General features: G+C 40.0%; 1 protein-coding gene across 1 annotated transcript in view; it reads left to right on the top strand.

The window, feature by feature from the left end:
* tnfrsf21 (tumor necrosis factor receptor superfamily, member 21) overlaps positions 1-15145 on the top strand; it is a 41535-nt gene extending 26390 nt beyond the window's left edge. The window contains exons 5-6 of the mRNA XM_078399505.1: positions 12750-12957; positions 13755-15145. Coding sequence (XP_078255631.1) covers positions 12750-12957; positions 13755-13984 — 438 coding nt within the window. The 3' untranslated portion in view covers positions 13985-15145. The remainder of the gene's footprint in view (positions 1-12749; positions 12958-13754) is intronic.
* The last annotated feature ends 782 nt before the right edge of the window (positions 15146-15927 follow it).

Consider the following 15927-nt stretch of genomic DNA (forward strand, 5'->3'; position numbering starts at 1 on the left):
TATTCACTCAGCACTTCTAGTTAACAATTGTTAAAACATTACTGATTCATCTTTTTGTACTTGTGTTGGGCTAATGGGTAATTTTAGTCAATTTAAAAAGCTTGAGTTCCAGTGGATCTGGAATATTTTCTTCAGCCCTAGCCTGAGCCACCTTGCTCTTGGTGGATGGCAAACAGGTGTTAGGTGAGGATTGTTCGATGTACCCTACAAAGAGGCACGCATAGCTGGGGCCCATGCGAGTGCCCATAGCTACGCTTTGGATTTGGAGGAAGTGGGAGGAGTCGAAGGAGTTGTTGAGGGTAAGGACCAGCTCTGCTAGGCGGAGGAGAGTATTAGTTGATGGGAATTGGCTGGTTCTGTGGTTGAGGAAGAAACTGAGGGCTTTAAGACCATCCTGGTATGGGGATGGACAACCAAGGTAAAGATGAGGGAGTGGGGACATGGAAGATGGAAGCCGCTGTAATTAAGGCTTACTATCAAAACCAACTCCCTGTGCTAGCTTTCTCCCCGTGATCCTTTTATCTCTTTAAAAAATACCTGCCAGATGTCGCCCCAAACCTGGATGTTGTCCAGATCATGTGAGTGGTTGTATGTTGTTTTATTCTGAGAAGAATTGCAAATTAAACCTAAAACTGGAATAGTTAGCAAATAGCCCTAATTTGGAACGCCCGTAATCAAAAGCATTATTAAACTTCGTATGCCTGCCTAAGAACCCTTGTTGGAACATACTGGGACCTTGCAAATTGTTTTCTTCAACCGTAAATGATATGTTATTTGCGTCATGAATGAGTTAATTTATTGTAAGCTTGTCTGATTTGACCAATTGCACCAAATTTTGTTTCCATGTGTGGCTGAATGTAATCAATCACATATTAATTCAATACCATAAAAAAAAAATACAAGCAAAATTATACAAGACGCTACAGATAAAAACATCTACCATTTCTACCTGTTCAAGGGTTGGTAGGGTGTGCCAAAGATTTCCAGTCTCCGTGCACAAAAGGTTAGATAACAGAATACAAGGAAAGAGACTTGAATAGATACGGGTGTATGGTGAATAAATATGCTTATAGCTATTTGTTGGTATAGTAGGTAAACACTAGTGTCATGGGTTGGGATGGATGTACAGTTTCCATGATGCAATTTTTGTTTTTCATAACATAGGAAAATATATTGATGTGATCTCTGGTGCTGAGGTAGTTCCAGTACCCTTGGGTGTTTCTCTTGTTAAATTTTCCAGTAAGAGTCCCTGGATAATATTGGGTGTGAATATCTAGCATGACTGATGTTTTTGATTCAATATGTAATTGTTAACCTGCTTTTAAGAATACTAGATGTACTGGAATGGGTGCTGCTGGTGCTTATGTGTACATCAGCAAGAGCATGCATCACTGCATTGAGGAAATGGAGGAAGGGGAAATTATTTTAGTTTAGTGTTGAGAAATAGGGCCTTTGTAAACCCAGTATCTGTGTGTACACAGACACAGTGGGCCCCAATGAAAGACATAAAATGCTGGAATAACTCCGAGTCAGGCAGCATATCTGGAGAACATGGACGGGTGAAGTTTCGGGTCTGATCTCTTCAAACTGACTGTGAAGGGAGGGGGGTGGAATGTTGGAAGAGAGGAGGGCAGCAGGACAAAGCCTGGCGAGTCATAGTTTTTTAAGATATATTGGTGAGACTAAGCATAGACTTGGTGACCAATTCAATGAACACGTGCTCGGTCCACAAAGGCCAACTGTATTTCCTGAAGACAGACGCAAAAACCTGGAGTAACTCAGCGGGTCAAGCAGCATCTCTGGAGAAAAGGGATAGGTGACGTTTCGGGTAGAGACCTTTCAGACCTGATGGCTGACTATTTTTTACTTGTCTTCCCATTCCCTACTGATCCTTCTGGTCCATCCCCATTGCCAGAGAACCGGAGTAATGACACCTTGTTGCCTGGGTATCTTAGAACCCAATGGTATGAATGTTCAATTCTCCAAGTTTTGGTAACTAACCTCAAGCTTCCCTTTCTTCTCCCATCCTCTTCTGTTTGCCTCCCCTGTGCCCCATCTGTACACACACTTGTTTTTTCCTTCACTTTCACCTGTCCATGTTCTTCGGAGATGCTACATAACACTGAGTTACTCCAGCATTTTGTCTTTTTCAAATTATTTGTGTGACCAATCCAGTTAATTGATCCTTCTGTGTTCTGTCATTTTCTGGAATGGAATGACTTGAGCATTAAATATAGCCTTGATGAAAGAAGACGCATTGGTCAACAGTGGGCATGCAGAGTATTTGGAGATAGTAGTTTGCTTCTGGTAGCTAACTCGTAATTATGGAAATGAGACAGAAGTGTCCATGAATGCTTTTTCAGAACACTAAGAATAAACTGGAACTGCACAGTTTAAAACGAATTAACCTGGAGAAGTACAATAATCTACCTATTTCCCAGAAGGAAATTCAACAGCTCAGTTCAGTGGGATTTTTGTTCATGCTTAATTTTTTTTTCTACAAGCTTAAAATTCCCCAAATAACAGCATCAACAGCAATGGCCACTGTTTTTCCAACCCCTCGGGTTCGAAATTAGACATTCTTGTCAGCGCTTGTTTACTTTTACTGACCATGATTCTCCTGAAATCATTTATTTGAAGGTTGAATGCTCAATCTGCACTCTCTGTCAAGCTGCTGCATGGCATCCTGCAGCCTGTAAACAACACATTGCTTGTACTTGGGACTTAGCATTCCCCATATCTTATTTTAATGACATTTCAACACTTTCAGTTGACTTTCTGTGAGGATTTGTCACTCTCCTCCCTGATGCCATGGGGATCACAGCCTTTTGGCAAATGAGTAACCAAATGGAAGAGGTGTGGAAGAATTATTCCGCTACACTATTTTTTTCCCTCCACTTACCTCGCGTTTACCTCAACCGTAGCTCTTAGCTTAGCCCTCCTTCTCCCCCTCCCCCCCCCCCCCTCCACTGAGGGGGAATTCTTATGTAGGTGCGGGCTCAGCCTCTTGCCTCAGTCTCAAATCCTAATTAATTCTGTCCTTGTACATGTGTTTGGTTTGCATTTTTGAGGTCAAGTTTAAAATCATTCTTGGGTTTTGGAACCCAGGAATCAATTTTATTTTCTATTGATGATCCGTGCCACAAATCTCGTGATTTGCAGGTTAGTGCTGCATTTCGGGGAAATTTCAAATGTGGAGGGAGAGCCAAAGATTGTCTACTTCCAACCTACTGGAGCAGGTAGATTGGGGACCTAAGTTTCGCACCATAGTCGGTTCCGTCAAAGTGGACTGACCGAGTCTTCCATGCTTAAAGAATGAGCCTCTGTGTGCTCTGTTTGAGCCCCACTGAGCACTCTCAAAACCTGACATTCCAACATGTGCTAATAAAGTAGCTTTATTCCTGAATATCTGGAGAAGTGCTGCTTCTCCAGCACTTGTACTGTGTTGATGGCTGGCTGCTGAAGTTGAAATGGAGATATCCTGCAACAGTGCTGAAACTGACTTGGCATATCATTACACAGAAACTCAACACTAGTTGAGTTTTGAGGTGCAGCATGGGAACAGCCCCCTCTGCCCACCGAATCCAAGTTGACCAGCGATCATCTGTACGCTAGTCCCATCACACACACTAGAGACAATTTACAGAAGCGAATAAATCTACAGACCTACATGTTTTTGGAATGTGGAATGAAACTAGAGCAGCTGGAGAAGACCCATGCAGTCAGAGGGAGAACATGCAAACTCAGCCAGCACCCATAGTCGGGATTGAACCTGGGCACCTGGCACTGTATGGTGGCAACTCTACTGCTCTGCCACTGTTTGGGGAACCTCTCAATTGAAGATCACTGTTTATGGAACATTTTTTTAAATAAAATAGTGGGGGGACTTTTCTATCATTTACACATAGTAAAGGGATTTCTGGCAGAGTTTAGTGAATTGATGGTTTGGTTTTATTGAAGTAGCTGTTTTTGCTTGAGGCATTTGTTAACAGATACCAGATCTATGGCTTCACTCCAGTTGAATGATGGCTATTTCGTTTGCAAGTTTTGTCATATAATTCAACTTATTGTCTTCCTTGGCTTCAAATATTTATTCTTGTAGAATTTGCAATATCTAGTCTCTTCAGTGCCTTAAACATTTTCATACTTTCGATGTCTGTGCATAGGAACGTCTCTTCTAGCCTACTCACTACTGTGCTAATTTTAAATTGATAGATTCTCATCTTTGACATTTTGGTCTTTTCCTGTACGTCCTTGTTGCTTTTAACTTAAGCATCCTATTATCTTGTAATTTGATGTAGCAGACATCTAATAGCAGAATCTTCTATCAATTAGTAGTCTTTCTGCTAGTGTGATTTTTTTCCCCTAGCTTATATGCAGTAAATTGTGAAACGTGAATGAGGCTGGGCATATGGTATCTAAGTGAGCAGGGAAAAAGCTCCATTTATCTGAACAGCTATTGAGAAGTATACTGAGAGAGCAGCTGAAAGTTTATTGAAAGAGATCAGATATTGAAAGAGATAGTCTCGACTGAAAAAAGACTGGATTTTTTAAACAAGTGAAATTTTTTGCTCTCTAAAAATACAATTGATAAATACCTGAGTGAGTTTTCAGTGCCAAGCAAGTTGGCTTTATCCTGGTGTTAAAAGGACACGCACAACTGAAACTAGATACTTCTCTTTGCTTTGGGGTGGTTAATCTGTTTATGAGCAAGTAGTGGAACTGCCTCATTTTCTGTATTTTGATGGTAAAGCAAAAGGAATCCCGTTGTGTGTGGGCAAGGTAGTGCATCATAAGCAAAACATATCTTGGATTTCTGCATTAACTGTGGATCTTTCTCCCCTTGCCAGAGGCCACAGTTTTATTTGTGCCATTTATACCGGTCAGTGTCATTAGCCTTGATGTTTTTACTCCATTAAGGATATAATATAAAGGAAGTTGTGCATTATGGACTGTTTTAACTTGGCTCCTTAGAGCTGATATACAGATAAACTTACTGGTATCGGACACGCTTTATATATAAGCTGGAAGAAACAAGACATTGGCTAAAGATTTTAGCTGAAGGATAAATTCATAATGTAGTGGCCTGTGGCAGTATAAGAAATATAATTTTTCAGTGGAGCCAATTTGCTTAAGCTTTCATGATACGGTATTGTGCGTGAAAACTTTCATCCATAAAATTCAGCGTTGAGGATGGCATTTCCAGAGCCTCTGAAGTTGATTATCCAATTTAAATGGTTTTAAGCAGTTGCGTAAATGTGCTGCTTTCAATTTCCTGCTGATGCCAAAACCATGTTAATTTGTACTGTAAACAGAAGCCTTGTGTTTAGACTAATTCATGTCTGGCCTTGTGCTCTAACCCTGTCATTGGCCTCAATCTATTTTTGCTGGTCGCAAAAAGGGTAAAGGAAATATTATAAGAAATTATCTTGTATTTACCCAATCACTCATTTCCAGCTGGTATTTCTACCAAGAAGTTATCCCCTGTAAGTATACATTTACATTTTTATTTGGAAACTGTCTTTTTGAATTTACCAGAAATTAAAAGATCAAATGTACCTTTTATAAATGTAATTTTAAACCCACTTATTTCTGCTTTGCTGCTAGAATTACTCTGGACTCTTGCTGCTCTTGGAAGTAATACTAGCTGGACAGCACATGTTGGTAGAAAAACTAATTCTGTATGTGGAGATCTCCTTTTTCCGCAACTCTGTGCCGTCTCTGATTATTGTCATCCAACTGACTGCGAACTCGACATTTACTCCAGAGTTTAAATTGTGGATTTAACTGAGATGTTGGACCATTGTTTCATCTCCATTGTAGTACAGCAATGCAGGGGTAGGCGAAGTGTCAAATTATGATGTCAGTGCAGATTGGAACACTGCTTCCTCCTAAAATCTTTCAGCATTTCTTGAGTATAATTTTCTGTTATGGCATATGTGTCAATGAGAAAATCTTAAAATATTACCTTTTTGCAATTGTTATCCTCCTTGGGACTTCACATGTTCTCTGACTGCCAGTTGTCAGAATTTAGGCAGATAAATTATTGCTAGGCTGTAATGGAATGGTCCACATATGATGTGGATATTCACCATTTTGACTCCGGCCAATATTTGGCCACCCCTTCCAACTCAGATTTGTCTCAGCTTCTCTTAGACTCAATCTTATTGGTGCATTTTCTGTTTGTAGAATCTTTTGTGTGCATGTTTGTACTGCAAGTAAATCCTTTTTGAGCCTGTTCAAGTTCGGCTTCTGCCTCAACTTCCTACATTATCACCCTACCTCTTGATTCCTTAAATGTGTGGAAATCTATTAGTCGCTGTACTGCATTATTTCAATGACAGTCAGTGGAGCCCTCTGGGATAGAGAATTGTAAAGATTTGCCACACCCTGCAAGAACATTTTCTCCTCATTAGTCTTTGCCATAATCTTGTGAAGAAGTGATAATGTGTTCTAGGGTGTATTCTGAAAGTATTATATCACCTCATTAAACAGTATCGTTGTCCATTGTGAGTCATTCTTTTCCAGAGACTGTTCATAAACATGCAGTTTTGAATTATGTTGGCTCATTTTTTTGGTTCAGGATAATTATGAAAAATAATATCCACTTCATGAGAACCAAGTTTAAAGATTAATTTGCGAGGACCATTTTTCCCCCACCCTTAATTTCTCCATTAAGCCTCATCTGTTCCCAAGATGAGGCTTTTAGTTAAAGGACATCCGAGATATAGTCTTTCCTTAGTAACAGTGGTTTCCTCCCCCTTACTGTCATAGATGGATCCCTCACCCACGTCTCAGCTGTGCCACATAGTTCTGCTCTTGCTCCCCCTCTTCCCAGATTGAAAAAGGACAAGAGTTCCCCTGGTTCTCACTGTTTGCCCACCAGCCCATCCATGTCCAACACATCACCGGGCCCTGGTGAGACCGCACCTGGAGTACTGTGTGCAGTTTTGGTCTCCAAATTTGAGGAAGGATATTCTTGCTATGGAGGGCGTGCAGCATAGGTTCACTAGGTTAATTCCCGGAATGGCGGGACTGTCGTATGTTGAAAGGCTGGAGCGATTGGGCTTGTATACACTGGAATTTAGAAGGATGAGGGGGGATCTTATTGAAACATATAAGATAATTAGGGGATTGGACACATTAGAGGCAGGAAACATGTTCCCAATGTTGGGGGAGTCCAGAACAAGGGGCCACAGTTTAAGAATAAGGGGTAGGCCATTTAGAACGGAGATGAGGAAGAACTTTTTCAGTCAGAGAGTGGTGAAGGTGTGGAATTCTCTGCCTCAGAAGGCAGTGGAGGCCAGTTCGTTGGATGCTTTCAAGAGAGAGCTGGATAGAGCTCTTAAGGATAGCGGAGTGAGGGGGTATGGGGAGAAGGCAGGAACGGGGTACTGATTGAGAGTGATCAGCCATGATCGCATTGAATGGTGGTGCTGGCTCGAAGGGCTGAATGGCCTACTCCTGCACCTATTGTCTATTATCACCCTTTGACATTTCCGTCACCTCCAACATGATCCGACCACCAATCACAGCTTCCCATCCCCACCCTTTTCCACCTCGTGCTCCCTCCGCAACTCCTTGACTCGCTCATCCCTTTTCACTCGTACCATCCCCCTCTGCAGGTATTTTCCCAGCAAGAGAAGGAGATATAACACCTTATATTATATTTATATTATATTTGATGGAGATTATATCTCCATCTAAGGACCCCAGTAGTCCTTCCACATAAGACAGAGGTTCACATGCACCTCATCTACTGTGTCCACTATACCTGATGGTTCCTCCCATACTTTGGTGAGACCATACGTAGACTCGGCGAACGTTTCTCTGAACACTTACAATCCATCTGCCAAGGGCCACTGGATCTGCTGGTTGTTACCCATTTTGATTCTTCTCTCATTCGCATTCTGACCTTTCTGTCCCGGGCCCATCCACTGCTAGAGTGAGGCCACATTCAAAGTGGAGGAACTACACCTCATTCTGCATAGGTAGTTTATAACCCAGCAATATGAGCATTGAATTTTCCAATTTTAGGTAATCCCCTCCCTTCTTTTCTCCCGTCTCTCCCCTGAGTCCCACCTGCAATTGTATCTATTTCTCTCCTTCGCAATTTGCAACTCTTCAATCCATTTGTGTTGCACCTTCTGTCTTTTCATCACTAGCCTTTATCTATCCATCTGCCTACCATAACCTTCTCTCAGCTCTTTTTCCCCCACCCCCTTATTTTGTCTGAAGAAGGGTCCTGACACCAAACATCACCTTATGATGTTTTCCAGCGATGTTGCCCGAGTTACTCAGTTACCCGAGTAACCCTGAGTTACTCCAGCAAATTACTTGATTAGAACACAGACCCTTAGTTTAGTTGAGAAACATACAGTTTTTAGAAATGGGACCTTTGGCCCACTGAGTCCGTGCCAAACAATAATTATCCATACATCTATATTATCCAACTTTCGCATACTACACACTAGAGACAATTTACAGAAGCCAATCAACCTTCAAGCCTGCACACTTTGGAATGTAGAAGGAAACCCATGTGGTAATGGGACAGCACCCATAGTCAGGATTGACCCTAGGTCTCTGGTGCTGTAAGGTAGCGTCTCTACCACTGTGGCACTCTGCTGCCCCGAATGGGGTGAATGTGGAGAAAATGTTTCCTTGTGGGGAAAAACTAAAACTGGTGGTATTTACTCTTTAAAGAAATATGGTCTCCTGTTTGGTCATTTTTAATTTGCTTTTTTTGCCTGACTGCTTGTTTAAAAGTCGTTTAATCTAATCTGGCTAATCTGAAATCAGATTAGCCAGATTAGATTAAACAATTTTGTCAGTTTGCTGGAGACATTGGCGACTTCCAGTTAGGTTTCAGTTACAGATACAGTACTTCCAGTTAAATGGTGTTTAAAAAATAACTAAGTTCTGTTTTTTCCTTGCATCCCATGCTGTTTGCAGATTTAAATGACATTTAGCTACTTGCTTGCTAGGGCAAATAATGCCAATCTGCTGCGGGCTGGAGTAGTTTGAATTTAATTCAAGAGGCAATATATTGTGTACCAAACACAAGTTGTGCACGTATTACAGACAGAATCAAGAATCTGTTCTATTTTGAATCGAGTGTATTTGATGAAACATTGATGTGCAGTTATCTAGCTAATGAGACATAACTGCATTTACTTATGCAACACTGGCAATAACTGCGTTCTATTATCTGTCATCCAAAATTGGCCCCTTGCACAGAAACCACCTAAGATGATTTGAACAGCAGCATTCATTTTTCATATTTTCCCTTAAATTGCATCATGAATTGACACAATGTTGAAGTCACTCGCCAGGTTAGGCAGCATCGCTGGAGATCATGGATAGGTGACATTTTGGGTCGGGCCCTTTTTCAGACTGATTGTGGTCCCTCTTTACCTACTTGGTTCATTCATCCCTTCCCACCCAAACTACCCCCTCCCAGGTACTTTCCCCTGAAACTGCAGGTGATGTAACACCTGTCCTTGTACCTCTTCCCTCAACGCCATCTAGGGACACCAACAGGTGAGAGAGGTTTGCATGCATCACCTCTAACCTCATCTAGTATTCCTGATATGGCACCTGGACATTGACAAGATAAAGTGTAGGCTCAGAAACCATTTTGCTGAACACTTGCGCTCGGTCTATTGGATCTCCCAGTTGCTAATCACTTTAACTCCCCTTCCCATTCCCACATTGACCTTTCTGTCCCTGGGCTGCCTCCATTGCCCGAGTGAGGCCACACACAAATTGGAGGAACAGCACCACATATTTTGCTTGGGTAACTTACAACCTATCTGTGTAACACTGAATTCTCTTCTGATAACTTCCATAAACACTTCCCTATCCCTCCCCACCGTCCACTATAAGTCTGTTAACCAGCTCCACAATTCACAACAATGCATCCTTCTTGAGTTCACACAATCTTTAGCTAACAATCAGCCTATCGGGGATCCTCCTTGTTTGAAGTCATCTGCTGCTGGCCCTGATTTTGTCCATTTTTCTCGCTTCTCGTTTTCTCCCCACCGCCCGCAATTGATCTAAACAAGTGTTCCAACCCGTCATGTCACCTATCCATGTTTTCCAGAGATACTGCTTGAAATGTTGAGTAACTCCAACATTGTGTCTATCTTTGGTATAAACCAGCAACTGCAGTTACTTTTTATTACACAATGAAACTATGGTTATTTGTTGGAGGACAGAGTAGCCTCGAGTGTGGTGGAACGATATTGCAAAAAAAGGTTGTGTCACTAATATTTGTTGTTTATTATATGGAAGAAAGTTTGCTTGGAGATGGGACTTATTATAACTGCTGCAAAATATATTGTCATTAGAAAAAAGTTTAACTTTTTACATACATCAGGATTCAATTTAATTTATAGCTGTTAGTGATTATACCTTTAAAAAAAAAGTGGGTGTATTTTAAAAGAGTTGAAAGCATTCAGTAGGATCTCATATTCTCTTATATTTCATTATTTTTGTTTTCTGGCCTAACAGGTCATGATCCACAGGTAATTCTTTATTTTGTGATTGAAATATTTGTAATAACTACGATACAATGTGTCTTTTGAGCAGTAAATCAATGGTTCCCAGCTTTTTAGAATGAACGTTTAATACAATATTTTCCGATGTGCAATGACATGATTGCACTGGAGAAGGTGGACAAGGGATTCATTAGGATGTTGCCTGGGACATTTCATTTATTAGGAGAGACTTGATTTGTTTTCCATGGAACATATGAGCCTGAGCTTGTGGGCAAAGTGAGACGCATGATAGAGGCTGACAATATTTTTATGGGCATGAAATGCTAAGTTGCAGTACGCATCTCCCCATATTGCTATCTAACCTTCGGGCGAAGGGGGTTTGAGGAAGAACTTTTACATGTAAAGTGTGTTGGAATCTGAAGCATTTTGCCTGAGTAGATGACAGGGGTAGGTACTCTGACAATCTTTAAGTGTCTCGATAAGCATTTGAACAGCCATGGCATTGAAGGCTATGATAAAATGCTGGTCATTGGGCTTGGTAGAGATACATGCTTGATCGGCATGGACCTGGTGGTCTGGCTCTGATTCCATAAATATTTCATGCCACAGGATATACCTATTAAGGAAATTTGGCTTTTCTCAGGAATGTTGATGTGCTGAACATGTTTTAATTTTTACTCGTGATTTTTCTAATTAATGTGCCCCTCTTATGAAAACCTCATTGGACATTTAGTATAAGAAAATAACTGCAGATGCTGGTACAAATCGAAGGTATTTATTCACAAAGTGCTGGAGTAACTCAGCAGGTCGGGCAGCATCTCGGGAGAGAAGGAATGGGTAACGTTTCCGGTCGAGACCCTTCTTCAGACTGTGAAAGACGGCATTAATGTATATTGCTCTTGATTTTGTATATCTAGAAGGCTACTCAGCAGCCTCCCACACCCCAGGAAAAAAGTTCCCAATCAAATCCTTGAGTCCCAATAACATTCCTGTGAATCCTTTATGCACCCTGTCCAGCTTAATGACATCCTTAGATCTGTATTAGAAATAATTTGATACTTGACTTGGTATTCATCTGATGAAGTATATTCAGGCAATGTCTTTATATTAAAATAAGAACTTTTGTGACTTAATTTACAAAGTATGTTTTGAACGCCAACTTTCAAAATGAACTTTGCGTTTTGGGAAAAAATACATATGAGCCTAATGTTGAATCATTCCGACTTAATATTGACAAAGAATACCCACTGTAGAAAGTAAATGCTTAACTAATTTATCATTATCAGCTTATCTCTAGTTTGAGGTTCATTACTATGCAAATAAACTGATCTGTGTTGTACATTTCTTATTTATTGTTGAAATAGAAGAACTGAATTTGGTTTCTACCTTCAACTGAATTTGGTTGATGTCTGAAATGACTAAACTCATTGGGTGCCATTTAAAACACCCTTTCTGCATTTGTGCCACCTCTAGATCAATAAATGGGTACAAAATACCCATTTGTCCATGTTGGACAAAATACTGCTCTGGTCTTAGTGAAGAGATCAGTTTGATTTTCAATTGTTTAGCTTTGATTAACTGAAAGTTTATTTATGTACATTTAGGTTTATTTCGAAAAAGATCTGTTTCATAGCAGGCATGGGGATTCTTGAGGGAACGCATGATATTTAAAACTGACCATACATCAATTGTAAACTACCCATTTATTGAGCATAAAGTGCCATTTATCTTGTTCAGCTTCATTGGAGCACAATTGGCAAAATGTAGTGTCATTTCATGGAGAATGAACATCCCTTCAAATTTCACATTTTGGATGATAAATTGTATTAATTTAACTATCAGTCTGAAATTGAAACCTGCCTTTGGAGCGGTTGTTTAGTATGTGTTGTGTAATGGCAGTCACGGTGGCGCAGTGGTAGAGTTGCTGCCTTACAGTGAATGCAGTGCCGGAAACCCGGTTTCAATCCTGACTACGGGTGCTATCTGTACAGAGTTTGTACGTTCTCCCCGTGACCTGCGTGGGTTTTCTCCAAGATCTGTAGTTTCCTCCCACACTCAAAAAAAAATGTCCCTCGTGGGTGCAGTGTTAATGTGTGGGGATCGCTGTTTCCACTCTGTTCTGTATCTCTAAACATGTGCTATGTGGATTGCCAAGATTATGCAGTACCTGTTTTCTCTGTAGATTTGCTGTCTGCACGTGGTTTGAGCAATTTCATTCAATAATCATTTTTGTCCTTTTTTTGTTCCCAGCTGGAGGTAGAGAAGCTTGCTCTGGCTCCCAGTTGTAAAAATGGTCTGACTCCAAATCCAGCTGTTCCCAACACGTCTGTTGAACCATTTTCAGCTGAGAAGACGAAAGTATTTTTTGTTGATGAATCAGAACCTCTCCTTCGCTGTGACTCAACTTCAAGTACTTCATCTTCAGTTCTCAGTAGAACTGGATCCTTCATTTCCAAAGGTAAACAAAGGATTTTCTCATTGTTTTTGAAAATTAGTCCTTTATTTTAACTGTACTGCCAATCTTGTTTAAAAGTACTGAGATCTTTTAAAAAGGAGAATGGAGCACTTGCTATTTCTAATATGCTTTTATTTTACTTTTGCATTTTGTGTTGCAATCTCATATTTGGATACTGCCTCTGTGGAGTTTACATGTTCTCCCTGTGACTGTGTGGGTTAGCTCTGGTACTGCAATTCATCCCACGTCCCAAAGACACACAGGGTTGTAAACTGATTATAAATTGCTCCTATTGTACAAGGGATAGTGGGATAACGTAGAACTAGCATCAACAGGTAATCCTCGTGGTGGCCTCGGTTGGCAAAATGGCCTATTTCCACGCTGTATCTTTCAATCAATTCAATTTCGTTTACAATATCCCCGGTATTTTGTTTTGAGGGCTTTTATCTACTACAGATACCATGCTATTTGGGAGAGGCTATGTTAACAGAGACAGGCTTATTCTGATGGTTACTGAGCAGCTAACCAGGAAAGCCAAGCCACTAACTTGATGAACACCAAAAATGACATTCCTTCAATGCTTTGTGGAATGATTTTTATTGGTGAGGTATTGAACACAATTCTATGGATTTCTATTCACTCTTGTGGATCCTTTTTGGAAAATGGGAGAGATGGGGGGGAAATGCTAAAGTAAACCAGGAATATCCTGTATTTAATGCTTTTGCCCATTTATCTATTTGTATGGAACTATTAAAAATATTTAAACAGACTAAAATATTTTTTTTCTTTCACAACTGCAGAGAAGAAAGATACAATTTTACGGCAGGTACGATTAGATCCTTGTGATCTGCAGCCTATTTTTGACGACACACTTCATATTCTGAACCAGGAGGAGCTTGGACTGATAGAAGAAATACCCCATGCCGAGGACAAACTGGACAAGCTCTTCGAGATTGCGGGAGGCAAGAGTCAGGATGCCAGCCAGAAACTCCTGGACTCTATTTATAGCCACCTACCCGACCTCCTCTAATCTCGTGCGACAATGTACATGATTAGTTATAATTGTTGATGATGGTCAAGGCAATTCAGTGCCAGTAATGTAAAACATGGCTTGAACTCGTTCAAGCTGTTTCTGGCAAATAGCTCACATCAAAGTGGTGATGTTCTTGGGCCATTCACTTTGCTCTCTGGAATTGGAAGTTTGTTTCCACTAATCGAAGCATGGCATCCACTTGGCATGCAGAAGCCAGACATTTGGTCAGCCTTTCATTGCTTTTTTTTTGTCATTAACTGAAACAGCATTCCTAAGCAAATTGTGCATTTGTTAATATTCCATTTATTGTATTTATCTGATGGGATATTATTCTATGTACTTGTGCACTAACTTTTAAACAATTCCTTGAGTAAAATTGGAATAGTGATGCTCTATGGAGCTTGCTTTGATTTGATTTTTCTTTAAACGTGTTTAAGTCTGGATGCTAACTGTTCTGCTTTTTGATGCTAAATCATGTTCGGATTCATTTTCTCTGTTTTATTGATGTGTTGGGAATTTTTGCTGTTGAAATGGCTGCAAAAGTAGCTCTGATTCTTTAAATCGTACACTTGGAGCTTTGATAATCAACATAGTACATGAAACCAGGCTGCTGTACTTGTTACCTTTTTACACCTCAATCCAACAGCTTTCTAAAACAGGAATGAAATGAACATTGATGAGGACTGCTTAATAGGATGCCACAAAGTGATTCTGGGATATTGCATTAAATTGTCATAGCTGGTAGAATGCTGTTTGTGGGAGAAGCTGCTTTATGGTTAATTTCCAAGAGAGAATCTTGACATTGCTTCACCAGTTGGGACGATATAGCTGGATATATATCGAACAGGGCTGGTGCTGCACTTGGATCTTTTAGCAACTTTAGTGGTACTAATATTGTCGCTAATATGAAAGAAAACAAAACATTTTAGCTAACTTGTCACAAAAGATGGAAAAGGATATGCTCGATGTTTTAAAAAAACCCCTACTTGGAGCAAGTCTGTTACTGGTCGAGGGTGATACTAATTTATTCAGGGTACAAATAATTGTGTGTTTATTACTATATCTGGTTAAAATCATGCGGCATTTAACTCCACTCACAATATCACTGATGTAAACCATTAACATAGTACATCCTAATAAAAGTTAAAACTGCTTTTTTCCATAATAAATTATGTGTGTTTGTGGTGTTTTTCTTAAACGAAGGTCAAAGCTCTGGCAGTCATCCATGTTGTCAGCTGCAATGGTAACAGAACATTCTGTATGAACACAAAAAGGATCTCTTTATATATGGAAGAAAATTAGGTTTGTATTTTTTTTCTTTTATAGTCCTATTCACATGGGAATCTATGGCTCGTATCAGCCTCAATTTCTTCTGTATTTACAAGCCCTGAAAGTAGATAAGCAACAGATGTGATTCCTCTCTGGCACAGTAGACAGAGATGTATTTTTAAACCTTGAGTTTGTGACCTGTCTTTTTATATACTGGAGTAGAAACATCACTTGGAACTTTGACTTATTTTAATGAGTCAAGTCATGAGTTCTATTGTCATTTGTCCCTCAATGGGATGAAATTCTAACTTGCAGCATCGCACAGATATATAAACATAATTAATTAACAACAAAAAGGTTATATATTTTATACTCTCCATCATATCATTACCTCTCTAAATGTTATATACTTCTCCCCACATCCTCTGGTGTTCCAGAGAAAATAATCCATATCTGTTCCAAGGTTGTAGAGTAACAACTCTTCATTGACCATTTCTCAAGACAAGAGTTCTAAGACAACTATTGTCTCCAATTATAGTTTATAACTTTAGAGTAATGAGATGAGTCACGGTCCTGGTATTAGCTACCTAAATGATATATTAGACCACTGCAAGAGAGGCAAAGATTCAAGTTGGCAAACTTCTACATCAAACATCCTACAAGCTGATATC

Source organism: Rhinoraja longicauda, chromosome 5, assembly GCF_053455715.1.
Source record: "Rhinoraja longicauda isolate Sanriku21f chromosome 5, sRhiLon1.1, whole genome shotgun sequence".
Lineage (NCBI taxonomy): Eukaryota > Metazoa > Chordata > Chondrichthyes > Rajiformes > Arhynchobatidae > Rhinoraja > Rhinoraja longicauda.